The sequence below is a fragment of the Acipenser ruthenus genome, chromosome 3 (genome assembly GCF_902713425.1).
Source record: "Acipenser ruthenus chromosome 3, fAciRut3.2 maternal haplotype, whole genome shotgun sequence".
NCBI lineage: Eukaryota > Metazoa > Chordata > Actinopteri > Acipenseriformes > Acipenseridae > Acipenser > Acipenser ruthenus.
In genome coordinates this window covers 43087870-43104907 of record NC_081191.1, presented here as the reverse complement: position 1 = coordinate 43104907, position 17038 = coordinate 43087870, and the positions used below count along the sequence as shown (strand labels likewise).

The following is a 17038-nucleotide window of genomic DNA, read 5'->3' as shown; positions in this document are numbered from 1 at the left end:
GGTGGGACACTGACTTGAGCCAAAAAGGATTATATCAATGATCTCTGGGAAAGAGATTTTTTTTTTTTCTCCTGATCCGAGCAACATGGAGACTGGGAGTTCACTCGGTGTGTGTGGAGTTCATCATTCTACAAAGAAACCATATTACAAGTAATCTTCGTCTTTTCTCCTTTTCATAAAAAACAAAGTCTCAGTATCTCAAGGCCATTAGTCTGTCATGTATACCATCAGGGATTTAAAACAATGAAAAAAGAGAATCTTAGTATACAGCTATGGCCAAAAGTGTTCAATCGAATTTTAGGATTGAGACATAATTAAAAAAAAAAACAAAAAAAAAACTATATGAACATACAAAATGATATTATAAAAGCCTACTGGAAGCCATAATAGTAATACCGTATTTCATGTTGGATTTCGAAATCACATTTTTTGCCTGTTTTTCATTAAGTATATGGTAAACTACAAAGCGGTACGTAATTCAATATGTTAACATAACATTATTGAGCAAGTTTCATTCAACTATGAAGCAAAATTTGGTAATTCTATAGGGTGATGCAAAACCTTTGGCCATAGCTGTATGTGTACTGTGTATCAATTGCGATATATAGCGTGTGGTCTATTATTGATATGGCCAGGGGTTAAAACAAAGTGGCAGTTGAACCCTTTTTAATGAATATATCTGTAATGGAACTTGACTGAGAGAATTAAAGAATACTGCGGTTTACTGACACATGTAAGCAACCATATAGGGGTGTTTTAATCAATGGCAAATTCTCATTACGTGTTTTTTACAATAAAAAAATCTGCACATTCTGATGAATTACAGTCTAATGTTAGTTTCTGTATAAATTACATGCATGTATCTATTCTGTAGATTCTGTAGTAAAATCAAAACATCATTGTACAGTAGTAGGCAGATAATACAGCAGAAACGTAGTGCAGGTGATGAAGTCGTGGTCCTTTCTCCACTACCTTGGCTGCGGAATGGTTACCTCGATGGGGCAGAGAGCAGTCAACAGTGATTCAGGAGGGTTGCGGAGCTTTGTCACAAAGAGAAGCTTGAATTTCTCTGACCTTGAAGACCTGAACTCTGTCTTAGAATACTGAGGGTCATCCGAGGGTTGCACCAGCGACAGATACCTGAATAGAGACCATTAGACTACACATTATACAATGTTATTCATCTGCCTCAGAGTAAAAGGTGTCTACGTATTGTAGCTTCTCTGTTGGTGTGGTCATTGATGACTTTCCAGTCACTCTTTCAACCAAGAGGCTCTTAAAGGGTTTCGTATATTACTTACAGTGACTCAAACAAGTATTCAACTAGTAGCCTAACATGCATTCTTCTTCATCTACTGTACACTATTACCTTTTTACTTTAATTTCATAAATGACATTAATTATATTGTAATTTAATCTAAACATTGTTTGAATACCTTTCTTGCTGCTTTATTCACATGTTTACTGAAAAAAAAAAGATTAGTGCATTATAAATTAATTAAAGAATAAATTAACACAAATCCAGATGGTGTGAGTGTAAGTATATATGTGGATACATAAAATCCCTGCGTAACAAACAAAGTTGCAAACCTACAGACAATTGCAATTTCTGACTGCTGGTTTAATACTTTTTTTTTTAGTGTGTATGTATATTACATGTGTGGGGGTTCCAAAGTGAATTCATTTCATATTTCAGTGGAAGCTTGTAGCAGTGTGAAGTCACGACGTCAGCAGGCTTTGAATTCAGAGCTCCCCATAGCAATGGAAACGTTTAATCCTTAAAAGAAAAATAAATGACTTAACTGTTAATTATGTGTGGTGTAGACAGAAAAGAATGGTTCTTTGTGGTTAACTCAAGTCTTCCCTCACTCGTTGATTATTTGTGCATTACTCACGTAGAACCTATGTGTATCCCCTCTATTACATGAATACGTACTGTGTTAGTAACATACTGGCTGTAAATACAAAATACCCATAACTGATAAGTATAGTCCTGCAGTACCTTTCATTCTGGAGCAGCTGCTTGGTTAGAAGCTGTTCCATCAGCCCAGCCTGTATTTGGTCAAACTGATTCTCCACAGATTCAAACAAGTTCACTTCCATCATATTGATGACCAGAGGCTTACCAAACCTGAATAGGAGACAGCACTTTTAATGTACCAAAAAGCAATGTCTAACCAAAAAATTTCTTTTAGAACAAATTCACTTTTTAAAGTTTACATCTTTTCCCTAACATGGAAATTCTACATAAATAGCCAGCAGTCTTCCAAAACCTTTGAACTTAATCAGTTAACTATTTAATTATAAAACCCGGAGGACTCTGGACCTTGAGGTTCGAAACAAATATGCCTATTGTGTGTAGAGCCCTTCCTCCACTACAGTGCAGTGCTGTGCCCCATCTCCCTGTGCTCTCCCTGGTAGTGCTTCACCTGATGGCTCCTAGCAGGGCCAGGCGCAGGACCTCGGGCTTCATGTGTTCAGGATTCAGGGCGTCTGTGTAGTTGGTGTCTCGATATCTCAGGAACGTGGAGGCTTGGCCTGACGGGTCAATGAGCAGAGGCCACCTGAGGACAAATCAAACACATTACAGACTGAAAGCCACCAAACTGCTGCTTTGTTCAAACTTTAGAAGTACTAAATTAATAAATTCAGCATTTAAGTATTTTATAGCTATGGAGAAAATTACATCACAAGATTCTTTCAAACTTTGCAAGCATTAACACGGTATTCAAATACACTAAAACCTCGGGGGACGTTTCCTAAAATCTATTTGTTCAGATAATTGAATTATTAAATTTGTTAATTTGCAGTATTCCCAATAAAGAAACCTCCGGCAATGATTACAGTACAAGCTCTTTACCCTTTACGCCAGGTAATGAAGGTTTTACTGTACGCACTGTACTGTGTGACAATACTGCTGCATTACTGCAGCCACAAGGGGTGCACAGTCTTCACCATGTTGTTCCTCACCTGCCATCTCGCTGGATTTTGTTTCCCACATCTTTGAACAGCACGTCGTCCAGCTCTCGTACCGAGCACTTCATACCTATGAGCTCCGATACAGACCCTAATAACGGTAATAATAATGGTAAAAAACTAATAACTCAGACAATGTTTTAACACTGCAGGACCTACTTCAAATTAAGGTCAACAGACTACACAGAAGTTCCCGGGAACTTTTCAGTATTTATTTTTCTACATAAAATCCATTAGAAATAAGTGTAGGTAGGGGAAACATGCTAAAACAAACCAACAAACCACATCTGGTCCTTGACATTTTCTACACAAGTCCAGTCTGCTGCACAGATCACGCAGTGCAGAAATTACTTGAAGTACTCTCTGAATGTTATATGCCAGGGGTGGCCAAAACTTCCTGACCCTATGACCGCATATCAAAATGTTCATCTGGCTGAGAGCCACATATTGTAAAACATGAAATGTTTGCGAGCAACACATTTTAAATACATTGTTTTAAACTTTTTTTTAATTCTCAGACATTATTATGGAATCTTGCACTTACTCAGTGCAGTATAGTCATTGTTATCTCCTGATGGCAGCAAAATATGCAAGAACAAGGGATAGAACATTGCAGAGCCTACACAGTTTCTGTGTCATTTGTATTGTACTGTAGATCTACAGTGACTTTAAAAGTAACACTTTTTTCTCCATTATTTCTGTTTATACTGTATGTAACAGGCACTTTATATAAAATATATTCATTTATGAAGCAAAATTTCACTAAAAACACCACATAAAAAGACACACTTTTGTAAGGATTCTTTTTGACAAGCTCTTCCCTTGAAGATCTGAATGATCAGTTTAAAAAAAAAAAAAAAAGCTTTTTTTTTTGTATGGCTGCTGCATGTATTAAATACTTTTGAGAGCTTTGTGGATGACAAATGCACTGTATTCATTTTGAAATGGATTACAGTACCTACTCATGACGAGACATAAGATATGTAAATATAATGCAAAATAACATTTAAACATGCACTCTCTAGTCTAGCGCCAATAAGGACGTTTGGCATGAGCAATATTCCATGGCATACAAAACTCACTTGAGTCGTTACATCAGTTTCTTTACTGAGCACCGAAAGGAGCATCTGCTGACTGCTGAGTCGTGATTTTAAAGAGGCCAGCTTGTTTCTCCTCCAGTTTGATCCATGAAAATTTGTTGTGATTTGTTTCATAATGACGTTTGAGGTTGCTCTCTTTGTATAGACTACAGTGTGTAAGCAATTTGTTGCAGATGAGACACAGAGGTTTGCCACTGTTTTGAGTGAAAGCAAACTCTTCCTCCCATTCTGGCTTAAAGCCTCATACTTTTATTTATTATTCGTGGAGGGTTTGCTCAATGCCATTGTCTCTACAAAACAAGAGCATTTAATTCAAAATGATGAAACTGACTTTTGACGCCACATCCGGCTTTCACGCAAGGTGATCGAAATACACATGAGCCAGCGCGGTGTCGAAGGTCATCAAGTGACGAAATGTCCTTGCAGTGAACATGAAGGCTCATAAAAACTTAAGGGAGAGAAGAAAGAATAATAAACTTCATTGTGTTTATTTGTACTTTTTCTCTCTTCATTTTTGTTTATTCTTTTTTCAGTTCATTCGAGCTGCAAAGTGTGCGTCACCCAGCATTTCACCTGGAGCCACGGTTTTGGTTATATGCAGTGGGATGTAAATTCGGCAGTGTTTTCCTGACTCAGTCCTATAATAGACCCTTGTAGCTGGTCCCTCAGAAGGCTGGTTATTACAGATGGTGTTCAGATACCCACCTCCCCCAGACTGCTCCCTCAGCTCCAGTCTGGACAGTGAGAGCTGCTCTTCTGCATGCTGCGCAGCTACCTTGGCTTTCTCCACCACATCCTCTGCGTCATGTATTGCCTGTGGGCACAGTCACTGCTGTTAGACAAGTTGAGGGGACCAGGGGTGAGAGTGTTAGGTTGAAGGCATTGGATTAGAGTTGCTCAGGAGTTAAGAGTGCTGGGCTGAAGCATGGAGGGTAGTCAGTTAAATACTTTAGTGCTGAACAAAATAATATTTTGATTTATCAATGTAGTAGTACATCACTTTTCATTTGATTTTATAAGCTTTGTATAAACCTCCAGCTCACCGTCAGTGTCAGCTCTGTTTTGCCCATGTTCTTCCTCTCACACTTGTCATGTTCAGAGATCCTCTTATTCAGCTCACAGTACGCCTTCTGCAGCTACAAACAGCAGTAGGACAAAACATTGTATTAAAAACTTTTACCTCGTATACTAATGCAGTTAGGAATGCAGTAATACTTATTTTTGTATTCATTTAAAGATATATATGCTTACACCTGAATCTTTGTGAATAGGGATCACAAAACCCAGTAATCTCTATCACTGATATGCCCAGATATCAAAAAATGTATTCTAGTGCAGGGGTGCACAATTTCTGCCCTTGAGGTGTGGAGGCTTCCTGGTCTTTATTCTACCTTGTGACAGAGATAGAATGAATCTTGGTTATAAATCTCCCTCCCAACCTGTGAGGGTGCTGTGTAAAGAGACTAGAGTGCCCCGGACTGACAATTCATTCCAGGGAAAGGTGGAAGTCGGCCATCTATAAAGGGGGCGGAGCTTGGAGGAGAAACGGCTGCACTCGCTAACCAAGGGGACGTGGGAACAATTTGTTCCTTTTGTTTTGGTTAAGAGCAAACCGCTAAAGGAGAACCAAAATTGTACCATGAGTGTTTAGTGTTTGTTTGTTTTTGTTTTTTTATTGTGTCTAATTATATACTTGTTTGTTTATTAGACTGTAACCTGTTGTTTGAAACAGTGCAATACACATTGCTGTGTATTGCCTGGGATTATTCTTTGCGGTCACCAGACCGGGATTACAAAAATAAACCACTGTTTGGATGATGATCTGTCTTCTTTTTCGTAATCGCATCACCTCTACACCTGTGCACTGCAAATCACTTTGTCACACACCTGTACCCTAAATTAGTTAACTCAACCAATTAAACTTTTTTTTTTTTTTTAATCATTTAATCTATAAAACCTGGGCCTTAAGGACTGAATTTGTGCACCCCTTTCTAGTGTATATGTGTTTCATTCATGTACGAAACTCACACACTACACCTCTAAGATGCATTGGGAGGGAGTGAATACTGTATTATATGTATCAAGCCTGCTGATTGCATCAGTTACATGTTACAAGAGTTCCGTACCTCTTTCTGGCACTGCTCATGTTCTTTAATCAGCTGTTGGACTTCATCTCTCAGCCTGGGAAAAAAGCAAAAGCTGTTTCATTTATCATTGATAATCTTTTTGGACATGGTATTGGTGATATGAGCAGGACAAGACTATTGTACACAGACCAATTTGCTGTTCCTGACCAGCATCTCTCAGTTCCATAGCTCTCCGAAAAGAGAAACGTGAGTGGGTTTGTGTAAAGTATATATGTTAGCACTAGCGCAAACTACTTTATTCTCTACATGGAATGGAAACCTGTTAATGAAAACTGAAATATCTAGACTGACTGTGTACCTGGGTTGTTTCCTACTTCTTGTTTTGTTAAGTTAACAGTTGGTTCAACCTTTGAAAGAAGCAAATGCTGAGGTAAGTGTGCTTTTCAATGCCATTAAAACAAATTAAATACACATTTACCATAATGTGCACATTGTAAGGAATTTTGTAATAAGAGGCTGTGTGGTCCATGGTTAAAGAAAAGGGCTTGCAACCAGGAGGTCCCCGGTTCAAATCCCACCTCAGCCACTGACTCATTGTGTGATCCTGAGCAAGTCACTTAACCTCCTTGTGCTCCGTCTTTCGGGTGAGACGTAGTTGTCTCTGTAAGTCGCCTTGGATAAAGGCGTCTGCTAAATAAAAGAATAATAATAGTTTTTGTATTAGAACTAATTATTATTTTATAATATGTTATTTTCTGTAACAAATTGAACTGAGACTCTGGGTGTGGTATTTGAGATCAGGAATGTAAGGAGAGAAGGGGCTGCTTGCATGGGGGATGGGCGAAATCAGAGATAACAGATTCAAAAGGAACGTTTGTAAGGTTTGGAAATCTGCCACGAGTACATAGGTATAGGAAAGAGAGGTCATAAATGACATCATTACATGCGTGTGTTTTGGAATCTACAAAACTAAAGTGAAAGTGTCCGGGACTCAGTTTCTCCCAATCTCACTGTAGCCCAGAGTGACGCGACTCTGTTCATTCAAATTATTCTTTTTTGAGCTATACCAATAAACATATATTTGACACAACATCTTTTGGAAAATGTGAGATCTATGAAGTGATGGTCATACATATTAGTTGAGTTTCACAGAAATGATCAGACCTACTGTATTTACTTTAAGGATTAAGAGGTTAGAGGCATATATGTGGTTCGGTTGATTGCAGGTTAGCTTACCTTTTTATGATGCCTGTATGCCCGCTTCCTGCCCTTAACTCCTTTGCTCTCTTTTAATCTCCTCAATATGCATTCACAAAAAATATTAGATATTATAAATGTTTACACTTAATTTTGGGGTGTAAATATACATTCTGGTTTGTTTAAATACAGTATATTCATATTATTCATATTTTATTTGTTTGTTGCATTATGGGGCTTCTAAAAATACAATAGGCAAATAAGGTGGCATTGGGAGGAGATTATTGTTACCCCTCCCCTCTATTGTTTGTTTTTAATAACTTTGCTATAATTGCAAAAATAAAACTATTTGTCCCCAGCCTAGTGAGTCGTGCGTTTCTAGAGAGAATTCACCCAGTTTAATGGGAAAAGCTTAGTAAATGTGTCCGGTTGTGTTGTGTCTCACCGATTGGCCTCCACTGCTTTCTGTTTCTGTTCCTCTGCTGCCCTCCTCTGCCTCTCAGCCTCCATTTTCTGCAGCATGGACTCTGTGGTCTTCAGGTCCCAGTCCTGCAGAGTCCTCACCACACTGTCCAACGAGGCCACCTGCACAGAGAAAACAGGGCAAGCCCAGTCTGGCAAACCAAGAGGCACTGTACAGCAAACACTACTGATTCAAAACGAGATAACACTTATTTAGATTTACTTTATTTACTTTTTTGTTTTTTCTCACCAATTTAGAATATCCAATAATGTTCCATCAGTGCAGCAACTCCCTACAACAGCGCAGGAGAAATGAAGAACAGTGGATGTCCTCCTATCCCACTTCAAAGCTAAATAGCATCTTCACATCCAGTAGCTCTATAACGGATGTCAGCGAGCTACAGGCCCCTGGGGGTCAAAGGCCAATCCTACAGGTGTCCACTTGAGTTCACCAGGTACCTTGACAGTAGGGGCTGCTTAATGCAATGAGGAAAGTCTGACCATTTTGACTAATTAACCAGGAGGACAGACAGAGCCAATGCAAAATTCCCTGTAGACTCCCCAGGGAAGATTCCCAACTTCTCCTGACTGCATGATTAGCCCTGCACACCACAAGGTTTTTACCAGGGGAGCCACTAATTATTATTATTATTTTTTTAAAGGTGGGTTCTGAACAGTGAATTCTGTGAAACAAACCATTATTTTTAAATACCTGATTGTGTTCTCAGCTACGTATTATAGCAAATTCTCATACACAAGCCTCTAACAGTATTGCAACAGTATTGTCACAGAGTTCCCTGGTCTACCTCCTCGCCTGCTACCCTTCGCTTTGCTTTGCTGCTGACCTGCCTCACACACAAACCAGGAGGCAGTGCTGCCTCACATGCTGTCTGGTTATTTTCTAATGTCACACAGGCAACCATTCTACTGCAGGTTAGAAACTAACGCTCGCCCGTTCGCCTGAGGGGAATTAAAACTGATGAGGACTAGTTGATGTCTGTGTCTCAGTAGTCCTATGAGTGCCTAAAAAAAAAGTGTACAGATATACTCTCACGTTCACAGGCTTAAATGCAGGAAAAGCCAGTTTTCTAACGGGATGTAGCAGTGGTGAAAAACATTCATAATGCTTACAAAACAGTCACTCAGAACTGAAACCTCCCTTCATCTCCCCATGTCATTCCGAATTTTGCAATATGCGAATGCATCAGCGTTTCATTGAATTTTGTCCGTGTGATTACTTACTCTATTCATTTATTCATCACCGTGTGCCATTTTCTCACATTACTTTCATTTTTCAATTATGGTTTATTTTTTGAAAAAGCCCAATTGCTTGAACACAACACACTTATTTTAAACTATATAGATGTAGGGGATGATTGTTTAACTATGACCTATTACTAACGTATTCGTATTACAAGATTTAGTGTAAAATAGTAGAACAACAATTTCATACGGTCCGTTTAAAAAAAAAAATAAGGAAATGGCTATTCACTTGAGCTATTTTGTGTTCTGACTTTTTTTATACTGTTTTGATGTCTAAAAAGTAGATTTAGTTTATAATACCGGAACATTTGCATCTTTGAAGTGAGTGTAAAGTAATTTTGCAAAAATGTGGAGTTTTATACCGGGTTGCGACCCCCCACCACAAAAGAAAAAAAAAGACGATGATATGTGAGAGAAAAGAGACAGCACACTTTTCAAGTAACCTGGCTTTCACAATTTGACTGGCTGCAAAAGCCAGAGTGGCACATTTGTGACTTGGTAATCATTATAACTGTGTGAAACTGATGAAGGCAAAGACTGCCAACAAGGCACATTAAAAAGTGTAACAATTACTACACACCATAAACAGCTCTGTGATTTTAAAACTAAAAGTGCTTTTTAGATCAGCTCACGTCCTTGCAAAGCATGCATGACCGTATTCTAATTTTGAATGGATGTGTGACCTGGATGAGGATTAAATGTGGGGAAAACCTATAGAAATTCTAAACAGGCACAGAAGTCTATACACGCTATTGCAAGGACCCAGGGTCCAGTCCAGTTAACCAGAATGGCAACTGCTAAATGTCGGTTATCTCAGATGGTTCTACAGATCCATTACTGAGGCAGTGATATGCTACGTGAAGTATGTTATCAACGGTGTTGTCCACACAGACTTTATTGGGGTTCGGAATGTGGGGAAGGCAGATGCAGAAACCCAATCAATGTTTCTGGGAATGAGCATTAGTGTTTATTGTATCTGTTTGTTTTTTTAATACCAAAATGCGAACCAAGGTTCTTTGTTTCCCCCTAGCTGGATTATAGAAGTGCACATCCTCGTTAGCCCTGCCCTGAGGGCCAAGCACCAGCCTGGACGCTGATTGACGGGTCCCCATAGGGCTCTATGGGGAGTGACGGAGCGGAGACACAAGACTGCTGCTAATGGTTGGCCAGAGAGACTCGAGCAAGGGGGGGGCTTGACTAGCAAGGGTTATAAGACTGGGGGAGCGGCAGTGTTCGCTCTCTCTTAATGAATGGACAAGAACTCTGTCTAGATTAGAGTATCAAAAATATAGTTACGCCGTGGCTGTGGCCAACAGCAACCTCGCAATTCCTGTGGCAGCACATAACTGTTTATTTGATGTATTTGTTACATTTCATGCACTTGTCAGTGCCAATAAACGTGGTGTGTAGCCCTGTTTCAGCCTCCGAGTCACTGTGATTTCCGAGTACGTTACACTGGTGATCAGAAGCGAGACACAAATATGGATCGAAAGCTACTCAGAATCAAGGAGAGGACTTGGGAGGAGATGGAAGAGACGCCATTTCTGACGTGGAGCCGACCGTCTGGAGAAAGCGACAGGAAAATTAAAATAGAGAGCCTGGAGTGCACATTTGAGTGGGGGAGGAATTGTTTGCTCAACATGAGGGATGGGACAGTGTGGATAAAGCAATTCTACTTACTGCCAGCCTAAAGAGGAAAGCTTTAGAGACATTTCTGAAGTTAGACCTGAGTTTAAGCCATGACTGTGAAGCGATAGTGTGTTGGATGGGGCATTCGGGTTCACACATTGTAGAGCGGGATGGTGATGCGCCCCACCGCAGCAGCAGTTGTCTGGAGGGTCCAAAGAGGGACAATAGACTGGCAGCTAAGAGCCCCTATAACACAGTCAAGACCCCAGGCTTTGATGGGACTGGCAGTTGGCAGGCCTTTGGCCTGCAGACCTGGTTGCCCTCCTGCACGCCGTGACTGTAAAGGATGGTAGGCCCCGTCAGTCTATCCCCCGACTCTGCCGGGCCTGCGGACAGCCGGGACACCTGCAAGCTTAGTGCCCCAGTCCCCACAGGCTCCGCCTTCCTGACCCACCTACCTCAACTCCAGGAAACGACACAGGGCCGTGTAGACGGAACACCACGTGCCCTGCCTCGCTTCCTCAGTTCCACACCTGATCTTCATGATGACCTCAACCGTGTCTGTCCTGCCCCGCCTACAACCTCCAGCCTGTCCTGCCCTGCATGTCCTGAAGTCATCTGCCCTTTCTACCCTTCCCTACAAACCAGCTATCCGGTCTCGGTGACACCCATGGGCGTTGTTGGACGGACATCGGTGAGTGACTTCTGCCATGTCTCCGTGCATGTCGAGGGGGTTCCCTGTATGGCTCCTTGTGGACACTGGGTCTACAGTTCCCATAGTGCGCCCCGAAGTGGACCCGCGACGCTCTGCCTGGAGCCAATGGTGGCAGCTGTGCAGGACCGATGCAAGCAATGAGGGCATCGGAGCTGTGCTGTCCCAGGAGGGACCATCTAGAGAGAAGGTGGTGGCCTACTTCAGCCGCTTCTTTAACAAGGCACAGCGCTGCTATTGCGTGACCAGGTGGGAACTGTTGGCCGTGGTCACATCGGTCCGTCACTTCCGCCATTACCTGTGCGGGCTGCCATTTAGGATACGGACGGACCATGCAGCACTACAGTGGCTGCTTACTTTTAGAGAGCTGGAGGGAAAGACATTGAGCGGCTCCAGTCCTTCGACTTCACCATCCAGCACAGGGCTGGAGCTCGCCATTCCAACACGTATGGCCTGTCCCGCTGGCCTTGTGCTGAAGAAGACTGCACTCATTGTCCAAAGAGAGAGGCCAGAGAGAGAGAGATGATCCATTCGAACCAGGTGGAAGATGGGTCAGAGGCTCAGCCAGGAGGTAGTGGCAGTGGGGCTGGAGGACTGGTGACAGCAGGAACAAGACCTAACTCTACAGCCAATGTTACGATGGCTCCGGGAGCAACAGAGACCAGGGTGGAATGAGGTGCTAGTACACCCACCGGCCACCAAGGGGCTGTGGTCACAGTGGCAGGGGCTGAGGGTACAGGCGGGCGTTCTGCAGAGGCATTGGAAAGAGCCGGCTACCGAAGAAGAGCGGTGGCAAGTAGTGGTGCAGAAGAACCTACAGGAGACGACATTGAGGGAAACCTTAATAAGATATATCAAAGCTGTTCACAGAGTCTGTGACGCAGTCATGTCCCGCCCCCGAGGGCGTAAAAGTACCTCACAGACTCACAGACCTCCGCGTAATTTTTCCTTCAAACCTGCTGCAATCATGGATGCAGTGACCTTGAAGGTTAATGGTTAAAATTCTATTTCAGGGAACCAGGGTTATGATACTAACCTAACATTCCATTTGAAGTAAGAAATGAAGCCATTACCGTATGGGTGAGAGTACCAAAGCCGTTGCAAAGGCAAGATTGCACAATGACTGGAATGCTACAAGGCTAAGCCGAGAGGCCCTACGGGACCCCAGTAACAAGTAGCTAGGGCTAAAACATTGAGAACTCACCTATATTCCTGTGTTGTAAGGGTCGACTGAGAAGCCGCCCTTAACATTCTAGTTCCATAACCAGGGTTTTGAGGATCCACAACATTAAGTCTGTAGAACCTAGTAAAAATATGGGGATGAGCCCACACCGCTGCATTGTATATGTCCTTGACAGATGCACCCTGGAATAAAGCCCACGAAGTTGCCATGCCCCTGGTGGAATGGGCAGGGAGCGTTTCGGGAGGGGGCAAATTGGCTAGCTCACAGGCAGTCCTGACCATGTCTGCTATCCATTTGGACAGCCACTGTTTAGACAGGGCTTGACCATGGGACTTAGTCCCATAGCAGACAAAAAATCTTTCATCTTGTCAATGTAGTACAACCAGGGCCCGCACTGGGCAGTTCATATAGAGCTGTCGCTCCCTGTCAGACTGGAAAGAAGGTGGTTGGAAAGCCTCTAATTCCACAGACTGGTTGACATGAAATGCCAAGATCGTCTTATGCAAAACGGCAGGATTGCTAGGAGCATAATCTTTGTTCTGGCTTCTGTAAAAATTAAGCAGGCTTTTGAAACCGAGAATGCCTGCATCTCACTCTCCTGCTTAGTGGAAGTGATAGTAAGCAAGAAAGCCGCTTTAAGCAATAAATATTTCAGCTCAGCTGAATGCATGGGCTCAAATTGAGGCTTCATGAGTGCATTAAGCACCACGTTTAACCTCCAGCTAGGAACAATGTTCTTCATAAGTGGCTGAAACCACCGAACACCTTTAACGTGGAGGGGGATTTCCCTTCGTCAAAAAGGTCCTGCAAAAACTGCAGTATAACTGCAGTATAACTGCCATGGGACAGATAGTCGGGTCAAACCCATGAGGAAGGTACCACATCTGAAAGACGCCCTACTTGTACCCATACAGGGAACGCGTGGACGCTGCTCTGGCATTTTGTAGGGTGTCAATAACCCTATTGGACAAACCCAGGCAGCTCAAATGCAGCCGTTCAGGGGGCAGACTCAGAGCTGCAGGCTCAATGGGTTGAGATGCTTGGGCAGTCTCCACGGCTGGTCGTTCAGGAGCTGCATCAGGGTTGAAAAGCAGTCTCCTGGGCCAATGAGGGTTTACTAGGAGCACCTTGGCCCCATCCTGCCTGATTTTCTCCAGACACAGCGGGAGCAGGGTGAGCAGTGCGAAGGCATATATCAGTTGCCTCGGCCACTGCTGTGCTAAGGCATCTACTGCCAGCGGGTCCCATCTCCTATTATGGAGAAGCAGGGGGGACAGTGGGTTGATTCCTGGGAGGCAAAGAGATTTCTCTGCTCTCTTGAACCTCACCAAATGAGGCTAACCACCTCGGGGGGAGGCCTCCACTCTGAGGCGCTGGAAACTCTCCTTGAGAGGTGTTCCGCCGCCCAGTTTGTCACCCCAGTTCAGTACTACCCGCAGTGAGAGAAGGTTCTTGTGTGCCCAGAGCAACAGCTTGCGGGCCACACAATGGAGACTGGGCGACCTGAGGCTGCCCTGGTGGTTGATGTAAACCACTACTGTTGTCTGTACAGACAAGCACGTCTCCTTCGAACCTCATGCAACAAATTCTCCAAGGCCAGGTAAACTGCCTGCAGCTCCAAAACATTGATGTGGAGACCGTGCCAAGAGGGGTTCCACACACCTTGTGCCCCCCTGCCATTCCACAGAATGCCCAAGCCCTGGCTGGACGCGTCCGTGGTGACAACCTCCCTTCTGGTGACACTGACCAGCACTACACCGAGGCGTAGATGGGCAGGCTGTTTCCACCAAGAGAGCGCCTTTAGACAGTGATGAGACACTGTCAATAGGTGGTAGCTGTTCAATGTGGGCTGAAAAATCCTGCTTTTGAACCAGGCCTGACAAGGGCGCATGTGCAGGAGACCCAATGGGAGGGTCTGGGTAGCTGCCATCAAGCCCAGAAGTCTCTGGAACATCATTTCCGTGAGCGCTCTATTGAGCTGAAAGAGCTCTAAATGGCAGGCTATTCTATGCACTCTGTTGTCCGACAGAGTGAACAGCATGGACCTGGAGTCCAAGCACACTCCTAGATAGGAGGCTGTCTGAGAAGGTGTAAGCTGGCTCTTCGCATGATTCATCGTAAGGCCCAACTGTTGAAGATGGCTGGCGACAAGTTGGGTGTGGGCCTCTGCCTGTGCCGGAGATGGCACAAATGAGCCAGTCGTCCAGATAACTGAGCACTCTGATGTCTTTGAGTCTCAAAGGAGCCAGGATAACTTCCATGCACTTCGAGAAGGCACAGGGAGCTAGGGAGAGGCCAAATGTCAAGACATAGAACTTGTACGCTGTTCCCTGAAAAGCAAACCGCAAGTACTTCCTGTGCTCTGGTTTTATTGACATGTGGAATCGATGTGGAGGCGTATTTGTGGTCCACCGTGGTGAACCAGTCGCCTGGCCTGATTGACTGCAACAGCTGTTGCATCGTCAACATTTTTGAACCTCCTCCGACTCAGATACAGGTTGACCTGTCTTAGGTCGAGGATCTGTCTGAGGCCACCATCCTGCTTGGGCACTAGGAAGTACCTGGAGTAGACCTTGTCCTCCAACTGGAGGGGGTCTATCATGTGAATAGCCCATTTTTGCAGCAGAGCTGCTACCTCCTGAGACACCACCGCAGCATCCTGTGGGTCCGTGATTGATGTTACATTCATGCCCCGAAAGGGAGGGGGGTGTGCTTGAACTGCAGTGAGTAGCTGGTGTGAACAGTAGTAAGCACCCAGATGACCGTGGTGCACCGACGCCAATACTCCAGATGGCTCCCTGAAAAGGGGCCCTGGGCCTGTGGCAGCAAACTCCTAGGGCTGCTACTCGGCTTGTGGCTTGATGGGCGGCAGAACCTATTAAAGGCTCGGTACAGTTCTGAACACCACCTCTGGCACCTAGGGCGTCAGTTTGCCGCTGGTTTGCACACTGGAGGTGGTTGCTTGGAAAGCAAGTGAACGTGGATTCCCACACATGGTGAGAGCACTGCAGCATCTCATACACCGCGGGACCAAATGTATGCCCTGGTGTAATAGGGGCATCCAACAGTGGTGCTTTGTCCTTGTCAGGCACGCGTGACTGGGAATGCCAGAGCTGCCTACGTGCAGCTACCAGCGCAGCCAGGTTCCTGCCTAGAACCTGCTCTGACACACAAAGCAGGTTATTATTAATCAGGTGCAGCTCATCCAGCTGTTGTGGTGAGGGCCTGTGACTGTCAGAAAGGAAGCTAAGCAAATAGGACTGGTAGGCTACCAGAATACTATTATAATTGCCTAGCCATGAGGGAAACGCACTGGCTGAATAGGCAAGCTTGAGGATCACCTCTGAGACCCGGCACTGCTTGTTGGGGCAGGTAGCGTCCATGGACAGGAGCCCTAAATTAGGCGCCTGCACCAAGGTGGCAATTGAAGCCTCTACTGGTGGAAAATGGGCCAGGCCCAGCTTCTCCCCATCGTGCACCCTGTATGGGCGTCCATTGACCAGGAAATAGCAGGAGCTGTAGCCAGATGATCCCAGGATGACTGCAAAAAGAAAACACGGGACCCTGGAGAGATGGTAGGCTTATCAAAGATGGACTGCCTTGTTTCCCCTTCTGTAGGCCAGGGCACTTGCAAAATTCCAGTGGCCCTCTTGATCAGCGGTAGAAGCTCTGCCGACAGGGAGAGTTTAACCACAGGGGACGTGCCGTCGATCTCCACATCCTCAGATGGAAACGCCAGCTCCTGTTCGCCCACCTCATTAGTATGTCCTTGTGGCAATGTGCCCCGCCCCTGTGTGCATGTGTGTGTTATATGTTGTATGTTATGTGTTGTGTGTAAATGTTGGTGCATAGTCATTGGTACACGGGATATAAACGGGTCTGTGTTTCACGTGTATTTAAAAATGTAGATTTGTATTTAGGCACGAGGATGGCACAAATCACTTCACGTGCTGGTTAAAATGTAATGTGTGGTCACGGGAGTGCACTTTAATTAATTCACGTGCATACAACTGCATAAAAGCAGCACGTTTTCACTCACTGGGGTTGTTGGGTGTTCGGTGAGTGGAGAACGGGATTGGAGACGGAGGTAATTGTAACAATAATAAGAAAAATAGAAGCTCACCGTGTTTGTCTGTGTAGTCCGTTTTGTTTTTCTTTTTGTTTTGGCGACGTGTGCGTGTCCTTTGTTCGTGTTTTGTTTGTACAACCTTTTTATTTTCTGTTCTGTTTATTAAATGCTGAGCGAAACCATTCGCTCAGCTCCACCAAACCACACCTCTCTGTCGTTTTATTTCCTGCTTCTGGTCTGACGCCACCCACTCCGGCCGTCTTTGTCACAGTCTTCCTGTGGCCAATCTGCTTCCATAGTCCCCTGGGGCCCCAAGGGGACAGACGGGGTAGGCGGCACCGAACGTTCACTCAGTAATTC

General features: G+C 44.3%; 1 protein-coding gene across 2 annotated transcripts in view; it reads right to left on the bottom strand.

The window, feature by feature from the left end:
* Positions 1-734: 734 nt before the first annotated feature.
* LOC117395037 (IQ motif and ankyrin repeat domain-containing protein 1-like) overlaps positions 735-17038 on the bottom strand; it is a 35125-nt gene continuing 18821 nt past the window's right edge. For both annotated transcript variants that reach the window (XM_033993879.3, XM_033993878.3), the window contains exons 8-15: positions 7806-7945; positions 6203-6257; positions 5120-5212; positions 4782-4890; positions 2971-3067; positions 2430-2564; positions 2003-2131; positions 735-1140 (exon numbers count right to left, since the gene is read on the bottom strand). In XM_033993879.3, coding sequence (XP_033849770.3) covers positions 969-1140; positions 2003-2131; positions 2430-2564; positions 2971-3067; positions 4782-4890; positions 5120-5212; positions 6203-6257; positions 7806-7945 — 930 coding nt within the window. In that variant the 3' untranslated portion in view covers positions 735-968. The remainder of the gene's footprint in view (positions 1141-2002; positions 2132-2429; positions 2565-2970; positions 3068-4781; positions 4891-5119; positions 5213-6202; positions 6258-7805; positions 7946-17038) is intronic.